At 30.8% G+C, this 24,349-nt stretch overlaps 2 protein-coding genes and 1 long non-coding RNA gene across 8 annotated transcripts; all 3 read right to left on the minus strand.

The window, feature by feature from the left end:
* Positions 1 to 1,625: 1,625 nt before the first annotated feature.
* Positions 1,626 to 8,058, minus strand: LOC146944063 (phospholipase A1-IIgamma-like). Its single transcript, XM_085742466.1, has 2 exons — positions 7,388 to 8,058; positions 1,626 to 2,477 (listed from the first exon to the last, which is right to left on the minus strand). Exons 1-2 carry the CDS (start codon positions 8,024 to 8,026, stop codon positions 1,872 to 1,874), a joined length of 1,245 nt encoding a protein of 414 aa, XP_085598592.1. The 5' UTR covers positions 8,027 to 8,058; the 3' UTR covers positions 1,626 to 1,871.
* Positions 4,189 to 7,040, minus strand: LOC146944064 (uncharacterized). Of its 6 annotated transcripts, none has more exons than XR_015025843.1 (5): positions 6,265 to 7,040; positions 6,004 to 6,026; positions 5,717 to 5,838; positions 5,106 to 5,255; positions 4,189 to 4,468 (listed from the first exon to the last, which is right to left on the minus strand). It is a non-coding gene; the product is annotated as an uncharacterized LOC146944064 (long non-coding RNA). The 6 variants fall into 6 exon arrangements; XR_015025842.1 differs by having other exon boundaries at positions 5,697 to 5,838; XR_015025839.1 differs by having other exon boundaries at positions 5,948 to 6,026.
* Positions 8,059 to 14,665: 6,607 nt separating the features above from the next.
* On the minus strand, positions 14,666 to 21,542 carry LOC146944065 (protein trichome birefringence-like 38). Its single transcript, XM_085742467.1, has 5 exons — positions 21,241 to 21,542; positions 20,582 to 20,753; positions 16,060 to 16,235; positions 15,400 to 15,558; positions 14,666 to 15,270 (listed from the first exon to the last, which is right to left on the minus strand). The coding sequence occupies exons 1-5, from the start codon at positions 21,522 to 21,524 to the stop codon at positions 14,979 to 14,981; spliced, it is 1,083 nt and encodes a 360-aa protein (XP_085598593.1). The 5' UTR covers positions 21,525 to 21,542; the 3' UTR covers positions 14,666 to 14,978.
* Between the last annotated feature and the right edge of the window lie 2,807 nt (positions 21,543 to 24,349).

The following is a 24,349-nucleotide window of genomic DNA, read 5'->3' on the forward strand; positions in this document are numbered from 1 at the left end:
AATCTATTCTTTCATAAATTCCGGCATTGAAAATGTCCCAACTGAATTGATTTTTTTTTTTGTGAAAGTTGACATGGTCGTTTGATCACTAATGAGGAGCGCAAAATATCGTAACATGATGACATCCAACATATGACCAAGATGTAATGACTTTCCTGAATTGAGTATGCATTACTTGAGACTGTGAAATAACTGCAAGGGTTTGATCAGACATTATTACTCTTTAATCTTGAGAATGTGAATAACTGGTTGGATTGGAATTTATCCACAAAATCCATCATTAACAATATGAATCACTAGTCTATTTTATTTGGAGTTGCATATTTTATTTCTAGCATGCCTATATTTCTTTCTTCTCGATGAAAATATCTCTCTTATTGAGCATCCTGCCTGGGAGACATCTATCACCCATTTTTACTGTGAAGACTATCAGTGTGCATATTTTTTAGCGAAACAGAAGTCATTGATCAACTTTTGAGGTTTATTCTTTACTGCATCTTGGATAATGCTAGACATAGTAGAAGCATGTGAATATGATTGCGAATGAGATGACAACGTAATATATCCCTTCAATTTTAATATATTTATTTGACGGACTACTTCATACAAAAATAAGTAAAAACATGATTGTCTGTGTTTCTTTGGAAAGGATCAACTTTAATTGGTTGAATTGTTTTCGAGAGTCCTTTGTGAAGATTTTTCTTGAGACATATAGTATCACTACTACATATTATTTTATAGGCTAAATTTCACATTTGATTCCCTAAATAGTTTATAAATTTTGTTATTATCCCCTAATCATTAAAAGTTTTGTTCCGGCCTTTCAAATATGCTTCTACTCCCTCCGTCTCACAATAATTGTCTCTTTACCTATTTTTCTTTTTCTCAAAATAATTGTCACTTTAGAATAACAATGCAGCATTTATTATTTTTTTCCATTATTTTACCCTTATTTATTGAATTTCATCCAACTTAACTACTCTACTAACTACAATTAATAAGGGTGTTTTAGTAAATGATACTAATTTTACCATCAAAATCAACACAATTAATCATTTCCTTAATAATCGGGCATAAACCTTAAACAACTATTATTTAGAGACGGAGGGAGTATCAACCAATTTCGTTCCGCTATGTTAATTTTAACCCAAAATATCTAAAATGGATCAATATGTAGTCCATTGTAGTTCTTATTAATTTATTTTATTTTCACTCATCAATCATTTTAAAACAAAATAGACGATTTGAATCTAATAGTGAACTACCGACACATGACTTTTCTTTCCTTTGTTCATCTTCTTCCTTCTATCTCTTCTTCATCCTCATCACCTTCATCCACATTCAAACCCAAAAAAATAAAATAAAAAACTCAAATTCAATTTTCAATCGTCCTATCGCCTTTTCTCAAAATCCATAAATCCCAAATTACTTAATTTTTAACTTACTAATTTATAAATTCATCAACTCAAAAACAATACAACATAATCTCATCACCACACCATCATCATAACCAGCAACAACAACTTTAATTTTAAATCCCATAAAAAAAATCTTTAAACCTAGAAAATGCAAACAATCAGAAAATTACTCATCAAAATTGAGAATTGATTCCTCTACGTTAATTATTTTTATTTATAATTAAATGAGATTTATTAATCAAAGCCCAAAGGAGGGCCAAACATACAATAATGTTCATACATGAAGAAACACTAGTACAAGTCAACTTCTTTTAGAATTAACAATTGTCGTAAGATATAATTTTTCTAAAATGATTTAGACACGCACGAATAATGATAACAAAATGACACCTCAAACTAAAAAATAATGATAACAATGACCATGAATAAATTCTCAATTATATCAAGAATTAATTAAAATTTGTCATCCTCATGATCCATAAGCTTCCATGAACCATCTGATTGCTGAACCATACCCTTATTCTCTACAACCCTCCATGACACTGGCACAAGGTATTCATCTTTTAATGCATCCAATGTTTTATTCACAAGTGCAATATCACGATTAACCTCAAGTTTGAATACTCTTTTACTCCCTTGTGTTCCTGCCACTCCATGCAAATAAGCCTCCAAATTATGCCAACTTAAAATATTCCCTGGACTCTTTAAATACATAGATTTTCTTGTGTCAATTTTCAACTCTTCACCAACATCTGAATACCCAATAAAAGGATAGTTTGGAACAATATCTAACTCATTTCGAATGCGTAATGTTGAAAGATCTTTGTAGCTAGCAAAAAGCTTTTGAAAGTTTGTGTCACCAACTCTAGGGCTAGCAAATACTATGGCTGTAACTGGTGATGCTTTAAGAGATGGATCACTTGGCTTGTTATAACCATTTGTAACAATGTCCACTGCATTTAGAGTTGCAATTGCAGCACCTAAACTGTGACCTGTTATAGTTATGCTTATTTCTTCATTCCTGTATTTTTCTACCAACCTTTTCACCTCACTTAAGACCTGCACAGATCGATAATTATCAATATCATACAACAACGCTATGCCAATTTTTTTTAATTTTTTTTAAAATATTGGAGAAAAATAATTTATTATTAATTAAAGTGTTTAAACTATATTACCTAAGTTAAATTCTTACCACTAAATTGATGTCTCATGGACATTCAATCGGATACCACAGATATAAATTTTTTGTTTGCTTGCTTGATGGATTTGACCTTAAATAAAACTAATCAATCATTTTAATCCAAACACTTGAATTTTTATTTTAGCTTCTAAAAGATTATATTAGTTTGATATTGGTGATTGTTATTTAGTTTTAGTCTTTATAATAATAGTTTAGTCCATGTAATACAAGGGTCAATCTAACACATTTGTAGGTTTAATGCAAACTTTTAGTTGAAACCTTTTTACATGCGACAATAAACTCGTAAATAACACATTTTATGCATATATGACTATTTCTTTAGTTGGTTTTGTGAAAATAATTTGACCTTTGAAGAAGGTTTCGCTAACCAATTTACTATTTTTCTGGTTGATATACAAAATGACAAGAGTCATTTGAATCTTACGCATATAAATGGAGGAATTAGAGTCCGAACTCCTCTAAACTAACAATTTCAATATTTTTATCATATGAGCTGGGATTGAATTTAACATTTTTTTATTGCGAGCCAAAAATATGACATTGTTGCGGCATGCTGGTGGCCACTTTTCTAATATTATTCTCTAACGGTTAAACTAAGACTATAACAAATATTTTATTTGAGGGCTTTTTTCCTTGAAAAAAATATATATATTTTATTGGAGGTCTAAAACAAAAACCATATTGTTTTTTTTTTAAGGGAAAAACCATATTGATTTTAGTAGTTAAAATATGGATCATATACAAGAACTAATTCCAACATAAGCATACTAGATTGGTGACCCGTGCGTCGCACGGGTCTTATGAGCTAAAATCATTTCATAATGTATTTTGTTTTGGTGGTGTAGTTATAATGTATTGAAAATACTTAATACCTAATGAATGTTTCGATAATCAAATATTATTTTTAGGCATCAAAATTCAACTTTCAATAATTGTAGTTCATATTTAAGTACATAAGTGGTTTTATCAAAATATATAAGAAATAATTATTCCTTTCCATGAAGGTCTACGAAAACATATAATTTACATAAAAATTTGAGGAGTGCTAATAACACATTTTTCAACACACTCTCACGCGGGTCGATAAAACATTTTCTAACACAATTTGAGGAGTTGCAATTTTTCTTTGTACAGTTTTTCTCTTAATTTTTTACTTTCATACTACTATAACATTCAAGCATAATGAATTATAGTAGCAGGAACTATTGACTTAAAATCATTGTTTTGGTGTTTTTTTTAGTGTCTAAAAAACTGAAAAAACTAAAAAACTGAAATAAATCAAACAAAAACCACACATGGGTAACCAATAAGAGGCCCCAGTGCAGCCACACAAATAGACTCCAACTACAAACAAAAAAACACTGCTGGAGACCCAAGCTAACTAAAAAAAAAGGACCAGAGACTATATCGATCAAGCAGCACCTCTAAATACAAATGAAGGCTAAACCAAAATAGACCAAGCTACTGCATTTAATGCATGTTATGAAAAAACTGAATAGGTTTGTTGCATTTTTTCTTCATGCCATTGCTTGCGCATTCTGTAACTTCTCACTTTGGTTTTGATTTTTCAATGGTAAGAAACTGAATTCATATAATTCATGCACAAACCAACAGGACAAATTTGCTATTTTCACATAAAGCATGTGGATCAATTTTTTAATGGCCCTCACAAACAACATATTATGATCATTATCAAACAGAAACTAAAGAACATTTCAAGCAGCCAGGTTATATTTCCGCTTACAAACTCGTACCAATCAATATATCACTCATTATATCTTCAGCTAGCTGACATGAGACTACAGTGTATATTCTCCATCATGATGCAGGTTAATAAACTTCCGAGCTGCATGGAACACATTTTCAACAATTCAAATAGGGATCAGCTACACCGAGAGAAAAAAAAAATCATTATAAAAGAGCTTAGGAAATGTAAAAAGCCCAAGCTAATAGAAAGAATACTCCATCCTTAAAGCAGAAAAGTGAATAAAACTTTTTACAACTACATTCAAAATGCCATTCAAAAAAAAAGGGGCGCATCAACAATATCACACTTACTTTATATAATCCTATGTATGAAATTCTACCGAAACAACCCAATCTTATCTCATTTTTTTCTCCAATTTTGCATTTTCAGTTTTCCTGCTTAAAATGCTTGGTCAATTTTTTGCTAGAAGACATTGTTTAAATTTTGGTTTAATGGTAACTAAGGTATAGCTCACATTATAGAGTATGAGTTTTGAGTGAATATCCATTCTTTTGCAGCACATTTGTAGCATACCGAGCATCTCATTTCACTTTGTAATTTAATAAATTTTTCATCAGCTTATTCAAAAAGAAAGTACATTCAATGAATCAATTAGAAATAGAAATTAATATGCATATGAGTAGGAAATTGCAATGCTCTGAAGACTAACTATTCAATATTAGCCTTTACATCCACCAAAATAAAAAACATGAAAAAGGATAGGAAAACATGTTACCTTCAAAGTCTTGATGCCCATTGTCATTTTTTGTGTGCAAACACAAAACTCTCTTTCAAAGTCAACAGGGCTCTCATATGCTTCCCTTTACTGCATCAACCAAGCATCAACAGGGCCCTGTAATCATTCAAAATCCATTTGTTGGCTAGTCTGCAACCGTAAAACATACACTACATTAGCTAAATAGTTTCAATCACAGTACGTTACCAATTCCTATGTCAATTAGTAAGTTATTGCTATGTCAATTCAAATGCATTTTAGTGGACCAAATCCTAACCTATACAAAAAGCCAAAGGAAATATAGTAAATTAAAGAGCAAATATATGCAAGATATATTCATAATTTGAATGAAATGTTCAACTAAATTATATGGTATATAGAGATAAAAAAAAAAAAAAAAAAGGTAAGAGTCCCGTGGATAAAAAAAAATGATGAGAGTCCCTATATCTAAAATGAACCCTCCTACTCTTAATGCAATGACACATAATTTTATCTTTCTAATATGAACCCTCTTTAAGATTTGTATAAGATTTTGAAATCAATGAACTCAAACAAATAAGAAACTAAGAAACAAAAGTTGATTGGATTTACATTAATAAACTGATGCATACATTGATTGGATAGTACGACCACATCAATCGTGTGGCTGAGAATTTTCCGTTCCCTCTCCATTACTATAACGCCACATCGACGCCGCCAACATATCAAGCTCTCTGCTCTCTAATCCCAACCTCTGTTGATTTTGCCAATCAATGTAGGCATTAGTTTATTAATGTTATACCATGTGAGATTTTAAATTAAGAGATGAAGAAGAAAAGGTAAACCAAATGAGAAGAAGGAACCTAGATGATTATCTTTTAAAAAATTGAAGAGAAGCGTCTATGGTGGCAAATGATACCTCTATACTGGGTCGGAAAGGAACTGCATTACCATGAAAAATAACATGAACCAAAAATCATAAAAATCATGATTTCATATCTAACAGAAACAACATAAAATTTCTAACTAATAGAAAAAACACATCCAAATCCATGAAAAGCAACATAAAAATTCAAACCAAAATTATCTCAAAATCAAATCTCACAAACAGTAAAAACTCCAGCAAAGTCAAAAAATTCATAAATGAAAATTGAATCAAATAAATTGAATAGATGTTTACACTGATGGGAGAACCAGTGCTGAGAACTCTCCATCCATACAACACCTTCAGTAGCATCCATAGCAATGGTTCTCACAACACCTTCAGAACTTCAGGAGCAGTCAAGATCGGAGGCAAACCTTCTTCAAATCTGACGTCAACGACGGCACCAATAACTTGACAAACACGACCGATCACTCCCTTTGCGGTAAACTCATCGGTGATTTTACAACCTCCGGAAACCTCCTTCTCTCCTTCGCCGGAGGCGTAGACGGAGCTGGTGCGGCGGCGACCGGGGTTGCAAAATCAACGTCGCGGTTTAAGAGGTAGCCATAAGGTGAAGCGCGAGATTGGGAGGTTAACCTCGATGTTGAGGCAGTGATTGATGGTTTTGATGAAGATCGACGAAGGGAAGATCGAATCAGAGATGATAATCTGCGTGAAGCCATCTTCGATGAGAGAGAGAAGGTTTTTTTTTTTCCAAGAATGGGTGTAGAAGCTATGCGTTGGAAACAGATAAATGTGAGATGAGAGAGTATCTGTTTGAGTTTGCATGGGTACGACAAAGGTCAATAGCAGTCAAGAGTACATTGAAATTGAAATAAAAATAAAAACAACATTTATTGGTGCACACATTTTAGGGAAAACTAAACCATCAGTATTTGAATTTCAAATTTGGCATATAGGAGGAGGGAAAATTTTAGGCTTAAGTGACAATTAGCAATTAATGAAGGATTATTAGAGGGAAAAATTAGGTTAAATGGTTGCAAGACCTAATAAGCATTTAGAGTAAGAGATTACATTTCCCTAAACAAAAAAATAAGCATATTACATGACTAAAATCAAACGTTTCAAAACATCACTAAAATCAAAATAACAATATTTTACATATGAACATAATGAAAAACTAGTATATGGCATGGACAGAACGGATATATTTGATTCAAATATCTCTTTCAAAGTTTGGCAACCAAATGGTTTATGAAAAAGGCAAATCACCTATATTTGCTTTATTGAGCATCACAATACAGTTTTTCTTGTAAAATTCAAAAAATTGATAAAAAAAAATTTAGACTAAAAATGAAAATCTCCCCCGTTTTAAAGAAAAAACTACTAATTAATAACATTTAGAATATAGATTTACCTGGTTTCGGGCACTGGTCTTATTGAAGGGAGATTTTGGATCTTCAGAAGTATAAATGGAGTACCAACCTTGATGCACTTTAGGATCATTAATATTATTGCTATTACCAAATACTTTAGGAGCAGAAACCAAAAGAAACTGAAGATCATTAACCCATTCCAAAGTTTGTATCGTTCCTCTCCAAGCAATAACAATATCCCTTCTCCCCAACACATCTTTCCCTTCATCATTAGCCACAGCAACAAATCCAATCCAATTCGATTCCTTACTCCAAGCTTCTCTAGATAAAGACTTTATAATAAACGCTTCCGGAACATTGATTTCGGAAGTCGCGTAAATAAATTTTGTCACGGAATATTTAAAAGGATTTCCATTTTCTAAAAAAACTTTAGAAAAGAAATCATTCTTTGCATACCTACAACTACCTGCAAACTTTGATGCTTTCTCTGTGTTGAAAGCATCGTATGTTGCTTGTGCCATTTCACCATAGTGGATTATGTAACGTCGTAGATCAATGTCAAGAGGGTCTAATAGTCCTATCCAATGATTTTCGCCGCTGAGTTGTTGCCATTTGTTTGCTATGCTGCTTTTGTTGTTTGGTTTCTTCTTCTTCAAATTGTTTCTCCACTTTTTGATCATGATTGCTACTCTTGCTTGTTTTTTTTATGTATGGAACCAGAGGGGTCTTCACCTTCATATATACTACTTACTCCCTCCGTTTTTTAATATAAGCAAAATTTACTTTTTAGGTTCATTCATTTAATGATGTATGTGGTTCATAATATGGACTACATACATCATTAAATGAATGAATCTAAAAAGTCAATTTTGCTTATATTTTGACACGGAGGGAGTACAAAATAAATTTGTATTTGACTTTCGAAGGGTAGGACATGGGCTCAATTTAATGTTCGAGGTTGTTTCATGTTATAATCATAGTATATTGTAGAGGGATAAGATGCCATTTGTAATAAGACATAATTTAAGAGAGTGTCGGGTTTATTTTTATTTTAGAGTTTTGTAAAAAAAGGTGGAAAATTATGTAATATGATTTTTACAAATAAAAATTCATTTTAATATTTAAAATTTTACAAAGATTAAGGGCATCTTTAGATATGTTTATTTAAGTTTATCTATTGACATAACGACATTTATAACTTGATTTTAGCTTATTTTCATAAACTTTCGGGACATTTTATGAAGAAAAATATCTTATAGCATATATGAAAATAGTTTTAATTTTATTTATCTTTTTGGTATATAAATAATGCATACATAAGTACTTATATGATACCAACTTAATTAAATTGTTTACTTATACTTGACTTAAAAGATCAACATTTTTTTTTTATTTAACTTGTAAAGTTATCAAATAAATGTACTATACAATAGTACTTGGATGAACACAAAAACACTTGAATAAGATGATAATGGTTCATTTTTAGCTTAACTAAAGGTTTTATGCGCATGGGCGGATCCAGACTTTTGGTACACGTGGGGTTAAATTTTCAAAGAAAAGATAATGCAAACTATATTAAAAATAAGAAATAACATTGTTTGATACAATACATTACAATGAAAATCTCTTCTCCTTATTTGTTGAAAATGAACTAAAATGACATCATTGCTAATTGTTAAAAAAACATCTATTTCTATATAAGTTACAAGACGGTCATTTAGCACTGACTACCCATTTTGTTACATAGGTTACTCTTCACAAGTTTCATAGCTGAAAAAACAAGTTCAACACTTGCAGTTGCTACTGGCAAGAGCAAAGTCAACTTCAAAAGTTTATAAACCATAACAAATGTGTTGCATTTATTTGTTTCCACAAGTTTTGCACAAAGATATGAAAGCCCTTTCAACTTAGCAAATTTTCGATCAGAATGAACATTTGTAATATAATTCTTAAGTTGATGGCGCAACGCCACTTCCGACACATCTATAAAATCATTTGGATAAAACCCAGTCATCCTCAATAATTTGTTCACATCAAAAACTGCAAATGATTTTGCGGAATTCAAACATAAAACACACCGTAAAAGAGATAGTTTACTCATTTACTGACTTGTTTTTGTGTTATATCTATTATATAAATATAAAAAAATAGGGAAAAGGCATGTGGGGCTTTAGCCCCACATAGCCCACACATGCATCCGCCCCTGTTTATGCGAGAGATTACCAAGTGACGGTGAGTCGACATTGTTTTGGCATGATCCTTTATTAGAGGGTTGTCTATTGAGAGAGATATTTAGTTCACTATGCAATTTAACCTTGGACACAAATACATCAATGCTATATCTATTTAGACTAGGGCGGAGATGGTCCAATCAACTCCAGCTAAGACTTTAGACCTTAAAATTATGGGTCATAAAAAGACCTCCAATTTTTTTAATTTTGTTGTAAATATATAATATGACAAACTAATTATAAATGTTCCTTTAATGTAGTTGGTTAGGATGAAAGTCTCACATCCTGCTTCTCTTATGTTCAACTCTAAGACTCATCACATATTAATATATGGTTGTTCAAGTTAGTGGGATTGATAATCCAATGGTGAGAGACTTAAGTAGGTTTAAACCCCACTGCCTCTATTGTGCAACAATTTTTAAAAAAAATACGATAAGACCCCACCCAACTTGATAAGACTATGGATCTTCATTAAAAAAAAAAAAAATTAACGAGTGTTCCTGAAATACTCTTTAAGACCTTTAAATAATAATTTTTTATGAAAATATGTGTAAGGAATGAATGCAATGAAAATTGAAATATTTAATTTTTTTATAAAATAATTTCTTTTTTTAAAATCCTTAAAGAGTGTCATGAGAAAGCTCGTTAACAAGACAAAAAAACTACGGATCCATAGTCAATTTCATGTATTCATCAAAGTCTACTCATTTTTTTTTGTACCAAAAAAAAAGTCTACTCATTTTGTTGAGACTATTAATTATTTTATATAAAAAAAAGTCTCATTTGTTATCTTTATTGTATTTTGTGAGTTGTTAACATTAAAAAAATAATGATCTACCAAAAGAAATAATAAGACCCAGACGTAACTCCCAAAAGATGGCGAGAAAAAAAATTAAATCCAATTTAAATATTTGCCCATCACGATCAATTTATTGTTCAGCAAGCGTGTTTTGCATAATTAATTGAAAGAAATTCTCTCCATTTGCCAACAACAGCATGGATGTAGCCAAATTGACTGTCAAATTCATTCACATTTTTAACCCTTTCTGTCAATAATTTTAATTCTTAATTAAGTCTTCAAACTTGTTTTTTTAAGTAACATCATTTATATGTCATCTTATCCTACTGCTCAATTATACAACATCAATGGCTTGCAAGGCATTATAATGGGCAAGTTCATTTAAATATAGGTTTCCTCTATTTAAATATATTTGAGGTAATGCCTCACTAAATATAAACAATCTCATTCAATTATAATTCAAAATTTGATTCCTCATGTTGTAAGAGACTAATTTTTCCTCCCAATTGATCCAATAGTGTCATTCTAATGAGAATAGAATCACACTAAAATTATTTAATATCCTAATTAGCTATATAAGCCCAATTTTAGTGCCGCAAGCAAAGGTTCCAATCTTTAAAGAATCAAAGGGGTCAGCACAGTTTATGGAGGAATGGCTGTGGAGTCAAGTTAGGGTTACGTACTTCTTATTTTGGGTCGTGAGGTTAAGTAATTTTTTGGCCTTTTTAAAAAATAAGTAATCTTTTGGGTTATCCAATTGGTAACATTTATCTCATTTATATGTATTTTTGCTTTTTTTATATCGATACCATGCCCTTTTGGCTTTTAAGTTTTACCTTGCTTGTCTTCAAAGACCACTCATAAGTTGTTGCAGAGTATACCGTCATTGTTCCACATAATTTATTTTTTATAATTAATCAATAAAAATACGTTGAAGTGATCTCAAGGTTAAAGGAACACTTCTTTGCATTATCCACTACCGAAGTCCTCAAATCAACAACAAAATTTGTACAAATACCCTGACTGTATAATGAGCCAAGTTCTTGTCACAATTCTTTTCTATTCAAACAAATTCTTAAATTCTATTATATGTGTTTTGGAATCAAAAGCTATCTTAAAAAATGCGAGTATATTTTGAGGGTACCACACTCACAAGCTATGAAGCCCGGATACTCCAAAACGGAGACGTACCCGTACCGGATACGTATCGGATACCGATACTCCACGGATACTCGCGGATACGCACCCACGAAGTATCCGAATTAATTATTTAAATTTTTAAAAAATATTTTAACGGATACTTATCCGATACTCCGCAGATACACAAGGATACTTATAAGATACTTCACAGATACGTATCCTAGAAAAAGATGAAGAGTAAAAAAGTGAGACAATGTTGTAAACATTCGATGGAGATATATATGATTCAATTTTAGATATGCATCACTAGAATTGTTTCTCGATGAACCGCTTAAAATTATACTTCTTGTGAATGAAGGTAACGAGAGAGATGATTCAGTTAATCAAAATTTGTGTTGAGTTCTTTTAATCAATGTTTATTTTCTTCAATTATTTTACATACATATAAGTTTTAGTTTAAAAATTTTGTTGACGTATCTTAGCCGTATCGTATCCTAAATTTTGAAAAATTTGCGTATTCCCGTACCCGTATCGTATCGTACCCGTACCGGTATCCGTATCTGGGCTTCATAGCTCACAAGTATGTGGCATTAAGGATTCAACTCATCCTCAATCATTGATTCAAGATCGAAATTTTAAAGTTTGATATTTTTTATTTTATAATAAATTAAAAATTGTATTGAAATCTAGATCATCATATCTTAATCTAACACCTGCATATATGTCATATCTCCTTTGATATCCATGTGCATTATACAAGCATTGCATGGTCTATAAAAATCGACAAAACTTGTATAAAAGAAACTAAAGAAATCGACAAAACAACTAAATTCCACGTGTCCTGGTCTCAAACAACACATACAGATTCAGGTCAATTAATTACTACTATGTACGTACGCAACAATAATAGGCAACATTATTTGATCATATCTTCGTTGGCATAAGATAAAATAGTCATGTCTGTTCTTAGCAATTTCTATGTCCCAACTCTTAAGGTACGTACATTATTTCTTACCCTTCAAGTAACAAACACGTATGACATATTCCCAGACAATATTATTAATTAATTGACTATAAGATGCTTGCAAGTTGAAGAAACTCAGGTATTTGACAACAATTTGCGTGACTTGCACAAACAAAGCTGTAAAAGGTGAATATTCAAGAAAAAGAAAGGGACTCCGTATGAATCCAGCATGATCCAATTTCATAACTAAATACTCCCTCCGGTCACTATTATAAGCAAATTTTGACTTTTTAGATTCATTCAATAAATGATGTATGTGGACTACATTGTAGACCACATACATCATTTATTGAATGAATCTAAAAAGTAAAAATTTGCTTATAATAGTGACCGGAGGGAGTAAAAGAGACGTGAGGAACCACCAAACAAGTTGTACCTCTTATAATTAATACAAATTTTAATCTTATGAATTATGCAATCAAATAAGTCGCACCAGATCATAGCAATAACTTTTCAAGTATATTTGAAAGTGATATTGCCGAAAGGGTATGTTAATATTTTGATGCAAACGTGATAGTCTCCAGGTGCGTAAGTGTAGAGAATAATCTCTCGAACTTTGGTAGACCTAAATAGGCTGTAGACTCTCCTAAAGAGTTTTAATTGTTGGATCTTTACCCTTTTTTGTAAAAATTTACATTTTATAGGTGTTTAATTAATTTGTAGTACACCTGAACTAGCTATTTAGAAATTTTTAAATAAATCCCTAAACTAAAAAAAGTTATAATCAAGTCTTTAAACTATCATATTTTTGTTCAATTACCTCCTTTTGTTATGGAATTTTAGTCAATAGTTAGCCAATGCTTATATCAACTATGACATGTCAACTGATTTTACGCATCATCGTCCACCTAACATAAATAAGTCCATAAATAATTTATCTTTTGTAAATAGGTCCATTAACTACTTTACACATTCCCTAAAAAAAACTACTTTACACATAAAATAACTTGCCTCTCTTCTCTCTCTCAATGGTCAACTAGTTTTACGACAATCAATATATAACTAAGACAAGTAATAATGAAACATACATAAATCAGAACCATAACTAAGACAATCAATAACAAAGGAATAATGAAACATACATAAATCGGAACCAACTATGAGTTGGTGTGAGATCCACGACGTGGTTCTAGGTCTCCAGCGGCCTCCTATGCTCTGAAGTCTCCTAAAAATCGAACCCTTATTCTAAATTCGCACTTGGCTTTTATAGAGAAATTTCTGTTATTGCTCCAACGTGCCACGATGCAATAAAAAAAACCTCCATATTTTGATGCTCCTTCAGACGTGCCACTATACAAGTCCATCGTGGCACAATTTTCCTGTAGTTGGAGCTTCCAAAATCTTCTAAAAATTGTGCAAAACTTGCCCATTTCATAGCCATATGACTTCTTAACGCTTCCAACAAGTTTTAGCTCATTCCAGCGTGTAATTCATAAACAATACTCTCTAACTTGCTATAAAAGGAATAAAAACAAGAGTATGACCAAGAGTCATATACTCTCTAACTTGCTAAAAAAGGAATAAAAACAAGAGTATGACCAAGAGTCATCATATATAATTTAAGAATCACTTATTTTTATTTATATAGTTTGTAGAAGAAATTAAAAAAAGAGTGATAGTCTTAAGAAAATTGGTAGTTTGTATTTTCAACGTAACTATTATAAATCCAACCACAGTTTAAGTAATAAAATAAACATGGAACCAAAATTTTCCTTTAAAAAAAATGGAACCAAAATTTTCATTGTTTAAGTTACTGGTAGTTGTTACAACTTACAAGTATGAAATATTTTACACTATCTATGCATCAATAAACAATAAAATTCTATATGATCTTTGATTCAATAAATTAGCAAATTTATCCGTCTCGTATGGTAATTTTTTTTTAATATGCAACAAATCTGATCCCTCTCTACTGAACTTATTTTGTTCAGTAAATTATTCCATAGACGGGTGAGTATTTTACATGGCTTTAGAGGGGCTTATAATAAGAAACGGTTGGAATGTTTTATACTGTATGTGCATCAATCAACAATATGGAGAGTCGGGTTGCTTAGTTAGTTTGAATAAAGGGATAAGAAGTTGCAGGTCTGGCTTCAAACCCAAACAAATGAGAAAAAAATAATCCAATAACCAATAACTAACATTTATTTAAAATAAATTGTCATTACAAAAAACAATACAGAGTAAATATTGATCTAACAATTAATTACTAACATTTAACAAAAATCAACAATAAAGTTCTATATAATCTTTGGTTCAATAAAATTAGTAAATTTATCCCCTCGTAAAGTAATTTTTTAATATGCAACAAATCTGATCCCTGAATTTATTTTGTTTAGTAAGAATCCTATAATTTTACACTTGATTTTCATCCCTTAAATCTTAATATATATTTTCCAAGTAACGAAGGAAAATGATCAACATGGAGCTTAACACTTTCACATGTAGAGTGCAGCATATAGGAGTTGGTTCCAAGTATCAGGTAATCCTGGTAAGCACCAATGGCTGCAATCATTGCCTGCATGATCACCACTATAGGAAGAAGGGTGTGCATCTTTCCTTAGTTGTGAGAGAAGTGTAATATCAAGTAGATAAACTGGTGTTTTCATACTCTTCAATACATTGTTCAATATGTTACTTGATGGAGGTAGACCTGCTGGATATGTTGACCCTGATAATGGTTGAAGTTGTCCACTACAACTATTTTTTGGTTGATTCCACTCCTTTCCCCTGTTCAAGTCACAAAATTTTATAAATTTTGTTTTAATTTATTTTCAGCATTATGGAATATACAAAAATGGATATAAGCTTTACTTATATAAATTTATTACACAAAACTATTGAATAGAAGGCACTTACTGATAATGAGTAGGAGAAACGCCTTGAAAGAAGACTTTAGTTTTGGTAGGATCAACATTGAGATCAACCCATTTAGCCCAAGTGGTCAATCCCTTATTGTATGCCACTAAACGGTCCATGTTCTTGACTAGTTTAGACCCATCTCTTATATAATCCCATCTGAACATGATAAAAGTAGTTAGAAACCAAGTAATGTTTTTTTTTTTTTTCTTTCTATAATTAAAATTTTATTAATGGAAGTATCGGTGTACATGGTTTTGAATTGCAACTCGCAACCGCAATTGCTACCACATATGTAGCCTATGTCTGGTATCACAGTGAATATGTTAAAAACACGGTGATTCACCGTAATATTTACAAAATCACGACGAATCATTGTGATTCTGATATATCCATCGTGATACCAAGCATACACGTAAAGTATTAGGTGATCCATGCAATCGCATCCCAATCAAAACTGTAACCATAGTGTACATACTTTGTTTTTTGGTGAACAAATGGTGATGTTATGTTTGATTTACCGTTAGAAAATAATTTATATAGTTCTTTTGGGATAAACATTGCCACCAAACATACTGTTACTAGTTAGGTGTGTGTGTGTGAATATTGTTGTTGTGCTATAAGTAGAATGATTATGATTGTACAAAAAGCAAAGCATACCCCTGTGATGATCCTTTGTGGGTCCACCAATGCCATGAGTTGAAAACCAGCATGTCCATTCCTTTCCATGCATTTCCAGCGACAATAGAGTCCAATGTAAGCACTCGTCCAACGTTTTCTCGAATTATGTCAACCAAATAAGGTGTGCGGTATAGTTGTATAGTTACTCCATAGTCCTGCACAAATACACCAACACCAAATGTTATCACTCTTTAATAGCTGGTATTGAATTGCATCGCATGGAAATGTTTCACAAACCACTAACAAACAACATAATGCAAAACTAGAGCCGTCAAAACGTGATATTTGACTGACAAGGGCCGACCCTAACGAATTTCAGACTTCATCGAATAGGGTCAAAAACACGGTTAAACAACTAGGACTCGCGAGAGGCATCTATTCATTCGTTATATGTAAAGGTAAACTAAATATATTTATATTTCACTTTTAGATTATAACATTAATTTTAACAATACACATTTTAAGATTAGGTAAGGGATCATGGTAGGCTAAATTAAATATATGAAAAGAATGAGTTGTTAATGAGACTAATTTTGTTCAAAATTACTTTGCTCAGAAATTTATCAATTTACCAATATTCACTCTAACACTTTCAACACTTTTTTTTGGGTAAAATATACTATAGGTCCTTTTGGGAGGCAGGGAGACCGAGACCCCTTAGAGCCGTAAACTAATGATCCAAGACGATCAAAAAAGTGGAACACTACATCTCCATCTAAAATTTAAGATATTAGGAATATGAGCAACATAACTCATATATCCAACAATGAATCCACTCATAGTCGATGTTGGACAACCACTTAAACAAACAGATCTCACCACTTCGAAAATTACACCTATATAAATTTTACCCAATAAAAAAATTAAGCATTGAAAATGGAATGTTAGAATAAGTGCTTTTAGCCCATTTCATTATATTAATCTTCAGTAGTATATAACCTTATCTTACTGTATTGACAGAAAAAACAAGAAATGATTCAAACCTGTCCCATGGATCTCTTTTTCACTTTAACAAACAAGCAGATTATAAAAGTGATTAAAGTATTTTCAACATAAAAACAGCATTTTCAAAAGGAGAAACATATATTTTTCCATAAAAAAATTAAAAAAAAATTGTATTTGTATGCATAAAGTAAAATATTCACTTGAAAAGAAATAGATGTCCTACTGCCAACGCGAAGATTAATCTCATAGCGGGTTCAAAGATCTAAGCCATGAAAATATTTTGGAACATCTACAGGAGTCTAAAATCCTAATTATGGCGGGTTAGAAAGAAGAAAAATAAAATAGCAATAAACATTGGAAAACTATGATTTGTCATTTTCTTAGGAATCTCGTGAATAATTCTTTGATTAAAAGGTAGGAGCACCATCAATATTAATTTCAACTTATGCCGCCAAATTTGTATGCAATTACAACTATCAATTGTTTCATAATTTCATACTACGGCCATCCACGGAATAATGTTGACAAGTCATAAATGGTGTATCAAATATGCATATAAGATGTCAAGTACAATTTCATGTTCTGTGATTGATATTGATATTGATTATTGAGTAACCAACATAATGAACACCTAATAATAAAGGGGGGATCCTCCCTCCAACTTGTAATCACAGGTTGGCATGGTCTCCCTCACAGCCTGTCAACTTCCAGGGATAAGTCATTACTCATTTTAATTTTGGGGATCAAACATTTTTCAATTCACTAAACTACTCTACCTTATCTTATCAAAATCTTTGGAACATTGAAACAAACACAAACACACGAACATCATACACGACATACAATCTTAATTATTTAAGAAAATGACATAATTGAATTAAATCATATGTGATTGGACACAGAAAATGCATTCGATCAGATATTATATCGCTGTACGCCTGAGATGTTTTCTCAACTTTATTTTTTGTGGTAATAAGTATTTTTATTGCAATTATTGATTTTTGAATTGTTGATTGGTTGTCTTCCAAGCAAAAGAATCTTCACTTTACCATGAAACTCTTCAAAAGTAGCATTATTGTAGAGTTTAATTTATATTATGATACACCATCCCTTTATAAAAAAAAATATGATACATCATCTGATCATCAGTATACAAATATTTTTATATTGAATGTGAATAAAAATTAAGTTCATACTATATTATTTTGATTAGTTGAGATATAAGGGGTCTATGATTAAAGCTGTATTTAATCATATATAGCATTAGCACTTAGCTTTGTGGGCTACGTTTCTATTTACGCACTTAAATAAATATAAGTGTACTCCTTGCAGCTGCACTTTACGGTGCATCAATTTGAAAATGGAGGTACATGTCCACTATATTCTTGGGCCATTGAATTGATATAATATATTTTTTCATTTGATTTTTGTCATACCTAACTCTTGCTTTTATACATTTAATAATTGAAGAGTAAAACTTGTATGGTCACATGCATAAATAATTTGGATTTAGACACACACAATTGATAAAAAGTACAAGAGCAAATAAAACTTGTGACCATATAAAGTTTTGCTCACACTATATATGTATCAAGTTATTTTTTATTTTTTTACATTCTTTCTTGTCATATTTCTCTCACTTCTTTTTCTTTTTGTGTGTGTTTCTTTGCTATACTTCTTATCTTGTGACAATCTCTGACCTTTCGTTTTATATATTTCTTGCCCAAAAGTGACTAGTGTATAAATATAATACAGAAATATAAAAGTTTGTGTTACTTACGGGTAAACTTTTCTAACAAAAGAAAAATAACTCTAATTAGTGTGTGTTTAGTTTTAAGGAAGAGCCAAAAGTGAATCCAACAGTTTTGACATAAACTTGAGTGGACCTGGATTAAATGTATTCGAACATAAATTATTTCATATATAAATCTATTTTAACCAAAAGCCAAAAGAAAATCCAACACTTTTGACATAAACTTCAGTAGACCTGGATTAAATGTATTCAAATACAGTATAAATTATTTCATATATAAACCGCTTTTAACCAAAAGTGAATCCAACACGTTTGACATAGACTTTAATAGACCTTGATTAAATGTATTCAAACATAAATTATTTCATATATATAAACCGGTTTTAACCAAAATCAAATTTACAAATTTAAATTTAATTCGTGTCAGTTTGCAATCAAACACCGAAAATCAATTTTTATTTTTATTGTAGGAGAATAGAACATAGCACACATTTAGAATTTTGAAGAGTATGTTTGATATGGTGGATATGCTAGAATCATGGTGATCTACCGTAATTTTTTAAAAACTATACTTCGTAGTTTCTACAAATCATGGTGGATCACCGTAATTAAGACATAACTACCATAATACCAAACAGTGGCGGAGCCAGAAATTTTTACTAGTGGGGGCATTATATACGGTAGCAGATCCAAAAATATTGACTAGCAAACACACCATATATATCAATTTATAGCATTATATATATGTATAGTAGATTGATAGATTTATTTTGTTTAATATATAATGAATCTCATTATAATAATAAACAAATTATAAATTGCATAAGATGGAAAAATAAAGTGAAATCTATAAGAAGGGGATTTCCTCTGAGAAGTCCAATAATGGAATATAGGAAAGAGAAGAATGAGAAGAGAAGACGACTTGAGAGACTAGAGAGAAATTGAAAACACAATATGCGAGAATGAAAGATGCTTATAGTATAGAAATGCTAATGAGAGTCCCCAGACACTTTTTAAGACCTTTAATTAAATGGTATATTTTTATGAAATTTTGTGTTTTCAATGTATTAAAAATTTTAGTATTTAACTTTTTTAAAGAAAAATTTATGAACTTAAAATCCTTAAAGAGTGTCCCGGTACACTTGTTATATTAGTTAATTATGTTTACAATATCAATGAGAAATTATAAATGAAAGGAAAATAACAAAAAATTTATCTAATGAACCTTAATAAAATAACTTGGAGTGGATAACATAATATTAATTTGTTATGAAAATGTAATTAATTGTAAAAATAACAAATATTGACACAAATTGGTTTGCTATAATTATTATGAAACAGAAGAGTGTTTTTGTATATAGGCCAATGGAAAGTATTAGTCACTTTATAACACCATAAATAAAGACTAAAGGGGTATGTTATTTGTGTTAGTGGTGGAGTGATGGATGTGAGTCATATTGGTCAAATATATAACTACTAAACAAATTCTCCTAAATCAAGTGCAGGCATGTGCCCACAGTCTCTTATACATGGCTCCGCCCCTGATACCAAACATAAGCATGATATTTTTTTTTTATAGCAAAAACATACACATGATATTTGGTGTTGGAGAAAAGTGACAAAACTAATTAATACTTGAAGAACCAACGCATGGCGTAAATGAAAAGGCAACATAAAGAAACAAACAAGGAAATGGAAATGAAGACAAATGTGTGAGTGTTGTATGCACTGAACACCAATGAATGAATGATGCACCAAATTAGAAAGAAGACAAAGATATAGTAAAAATAAAATAAAGTAAACCTGGAATGTCACTGTAGACTGTGCTTCTCTCCTTAAAAAGCTGGTCTTTGCATTGGGCACCGACGCATGAATCATACACGACAGTGATTCCCACATGTTCAGACTCAGTGAATCACCCACAAACATTATCTTCTTACCCCTCCATTTGTTCAGAAAATCTTTCCCATCAAAACTACACACACACAAATTGCACTCATTTTAACAAAAATCTTATTAAAAAAGTTTTGCTAAGAGAAAATTATTAATAACGGCATCAATCAATGAACACAAACTCAGACACGGACACCAAACACAACACTAATACAAAACAATCATGACATAATTCAACGTAATCATATATGTTAGTGTCGGAAACAATATGTACCCAACATTATAGCACGCCTAATCCAAGTAGTATTTGTGTTTGATAGATATAAATAAAGGCTGGTTATTTTACCACTTTCTCATATAAGATTTGAACTCAGTCACTAAGGACTAAAATCAAATAAATAAATTTTTTTTGAAAGGAATCAAATAAATAAATTTAACTGGCTGATATTGGAAACTACTATGTTTCAATATTTTTAGACAAAGTTTATATAAATAATCTAAGAAACATGATATTGGTATGGAAGAAATTGTATAATTATATTGGTACATAAATGTGAGAGTATATATACCTTGGTAAGGCACATGAATCAGGTTTCCAAGAGTATTTGAGGTATTGTTTGTCAGGTCTTCCATATTTTTGACAATTAAATTCAGGATCAATGAAGGGGCAGCTTGAATCATAGAGAGGATAAGAAGGGTCAACCACCCAACTTCCTATGAACAAATTGCACCCATTTGCTACTACTGGCTTTTTCCCTCTTAAGCTACTTGCATTATTGAACTTTGCTTCACCAAGTAGAAGTTGATGAAAAAGAGAGAATAGAAGAAGCAGAGTAATTGCTCTGAAACCCATTTGAGATTTGCCTTGAATGAAACTTGTGTGCTCTTGTGGGTCATATATATGTATGATGGAAAAGTAGTACTTAGTCGGTTCTCTTGGTGTGGTGGGTGATGTTGTACACTGATTTTTTTATCTTTGGGATTGTGACAAAGGGTTTTGGATGGATTAGTTTGTTTGTGTAGAGCTATCATAAGTTTGAAAATTGAAGAGATTGTTTCTATGGGGAAACTCAAGTGTTAATACATAACATGTGAGAGAATTGAAATGTTCTTTTGTATTCATTCCATTGGTCTAACCATCTACATCCTCCAATGTTAAGGCTCACGGGTTAAAGAGAATCTGTTTGTTAGAATTAAATATACACTTAAAACTCTATAAATTAATAATGTCAGGACCAGAGAAATTTATTAATTTAGAGAGTTATTAATTTATCGATAAATTAATAATTATTAATTTAAAGAGTTTTTACGTAATTATACTGTACATACCAAATAAAAAGGCAAATTAGTCTATGCCTCTTAGAATTACGTTGCAGCGAACCTTGAGACTCAACATAAATTAGTAACTACTGTATTCATATGCATTGGAAATCAATAATGACTTTTGAAGTACAGTAAATGTAAACAAGAGGAACAAATGTGTTCAATGTATTCTTAATATATTTTTTTCCAGTTTCTATGAATTATTAATTTATGATTTTCTTGGGACCGAAAATTATAAAGGGATCTCCCGAAAAATTATTATCTTATTATTTTATCGAGTTTTTCAATTTTTTACATTGGCCCAAGTCGGGACCGGACAAATTTATTATTTTAGAGAGTTTATTAATTTACCGAGTATTAAATTAAAGAGTTTCTATTGTATATGCAATTTGTTGTCGCGTATCTAAATGGTCTCATCATCTCATTAATCATATAAGCTTGTTCTAACTAAAGTAGAAGAGATTTTTAATGATAAAATTTATCAATTTTTACTGGTTTTGATTTGTTTGGTACTGATTTTTTTTTTTATCAACAAGAATAAGTCTTGTGAAATACTCAATCAAAATAGAAAAATATTATTAAGATGGTTTATGTCATATTGAAAGAAACTTAACCTACTGCCAGCTGTGATAAAATACAATAAAAAATTACAAAAATCAAACCAAAATTTGCTGATTTAATGAGGATATATACACCACTTTCGAGCTTTGCAAATTTGACAACTGCACTTAATTGCTACTACTAGTTTTAGTGTCATTGACTTAACATTTTGTGTGTTGATATTTCCCTCCTAATTGTTGTGGTCTTAGTATCTTGAGACTACACATTCAAACTTAATAAATGTGAAGATGTGATTTATATAGAGTTTTTGTAAAACAGTACAGTGAAAACTCTATAAATTAATAATGTCAGGACCAGAGAAATTTATTAATTTAGAGAATTATTAATTTATCGATAAATTAATAATTATTAATTTAAAGAGTTTTTAAGTAATTATACTGTACATACCAAACAAAAAGGCAAATTAGTCTATGCCTCTTAGAATTACGTTGCAGCGAACCTTGGGACTCAACGTAAATTTGTAACTACTGTGTTCATATGCATTGGAAATCAATAATGACTTTTGAAGTACAGTAAATGTAAACAAGAGGAATAAATGTGTTCAATGTATTCTTAATATATATTTTTTTCAGTTTCTATGAATTATTAATTTATGATTTTCTTGGGACCGAAAATTATAAAGGGATCTCCTGAAAAATTATTATCTTATTATTTTATCGAGTTTTTCAATTTTTTACATTGGCCCAAGTCGGGATCGGACAAATTTATTATTTTAGAGAGTTTATTAATTTACCGAGTATTAATTTAAAGAGTTTCTACTGTATTTGTCAACATTTATCTTTCTTGAGGTTTTTATGCCACATTCTTCTCTTATAAGCAATTTGAAATGTGAGGAGTTTCATCATCCCATCCAAGATTTGAATCCTCTTAGCTTGTTTTAATCATAGTTTTATGAAGAGTTCAGAGACATCCTCTAGTATCAAGAGGGTGATTGTAATCCAACTTTTTTCTAGTTCGAACTTGAGACCTCACAATTGTATGTGTGAGTTTTAGATAGTGTTTATCACTTAATTTAAAAAAACAATAGAAATATACACTACAAAACAAATTGTTGCAAGGCTTTCTGATTTTTAATTTAGAACTTTTTTATACATGAATTTGGACTTTTCTAATAGTTCGAATGTACTCTGTGAAAACTTTTTTATTTTATGGATAATCTGTATGTATCTTTATTAACGCTTGTTGAACATTGAAGTTTATCTTAGTTCGGATGAGCCACCGAAACTCAACTCATTTAGTTCTCTTGATGTGGTGGGACATCACATTTCAACAAATTGTTGTAACTAAGTACAATAGAAGAGATTTTAATTATGAAATTTATCATTTTTTTTACTGCTTGTGATATTTATTTTTGGTATTGTTTTTATTTCATCAAAAAGAATAAGCCTTGTGAAATACTCAATCAAAATAGTAAAATATAGTTAAGATGGTTTACGTCATGTAGAAAGAAATTTAACCTACTACCAGCTATGATAAACTACAAAAAGAAAAAAAAAATATTACAAGAAACAAACCCAAAATCTGCTGATTTAATGAGGATAAATACATGTTTAACGTTGATTATTTGCATACTTTCAAACTTTGCAAATTTGACAATTGCACTTGTTCCTAGTTTAGGGCGTAGTTTAGTGTCTTGACTATTGACTTGCTACCAAATACGCATATCTTACATTTAGCACATATTTGGATGAGAAGTGGCTATTTTGTTAATCACACCTATCATCCAATCATGCA

This window comes from Medicago sativa, chromosome 2 (genome assembly GCF_051527215.1).
Source record: "Medicago sativa cultivar Bolivia chromosome 2, Bolivia_mono, whole genome shotgun sequence".
NCBI lineage: Eukaryota > Viridiplantae > Streptophyta > Magnoliopsida > Fabales > Fabaceae > Medicago > Medicago sativa.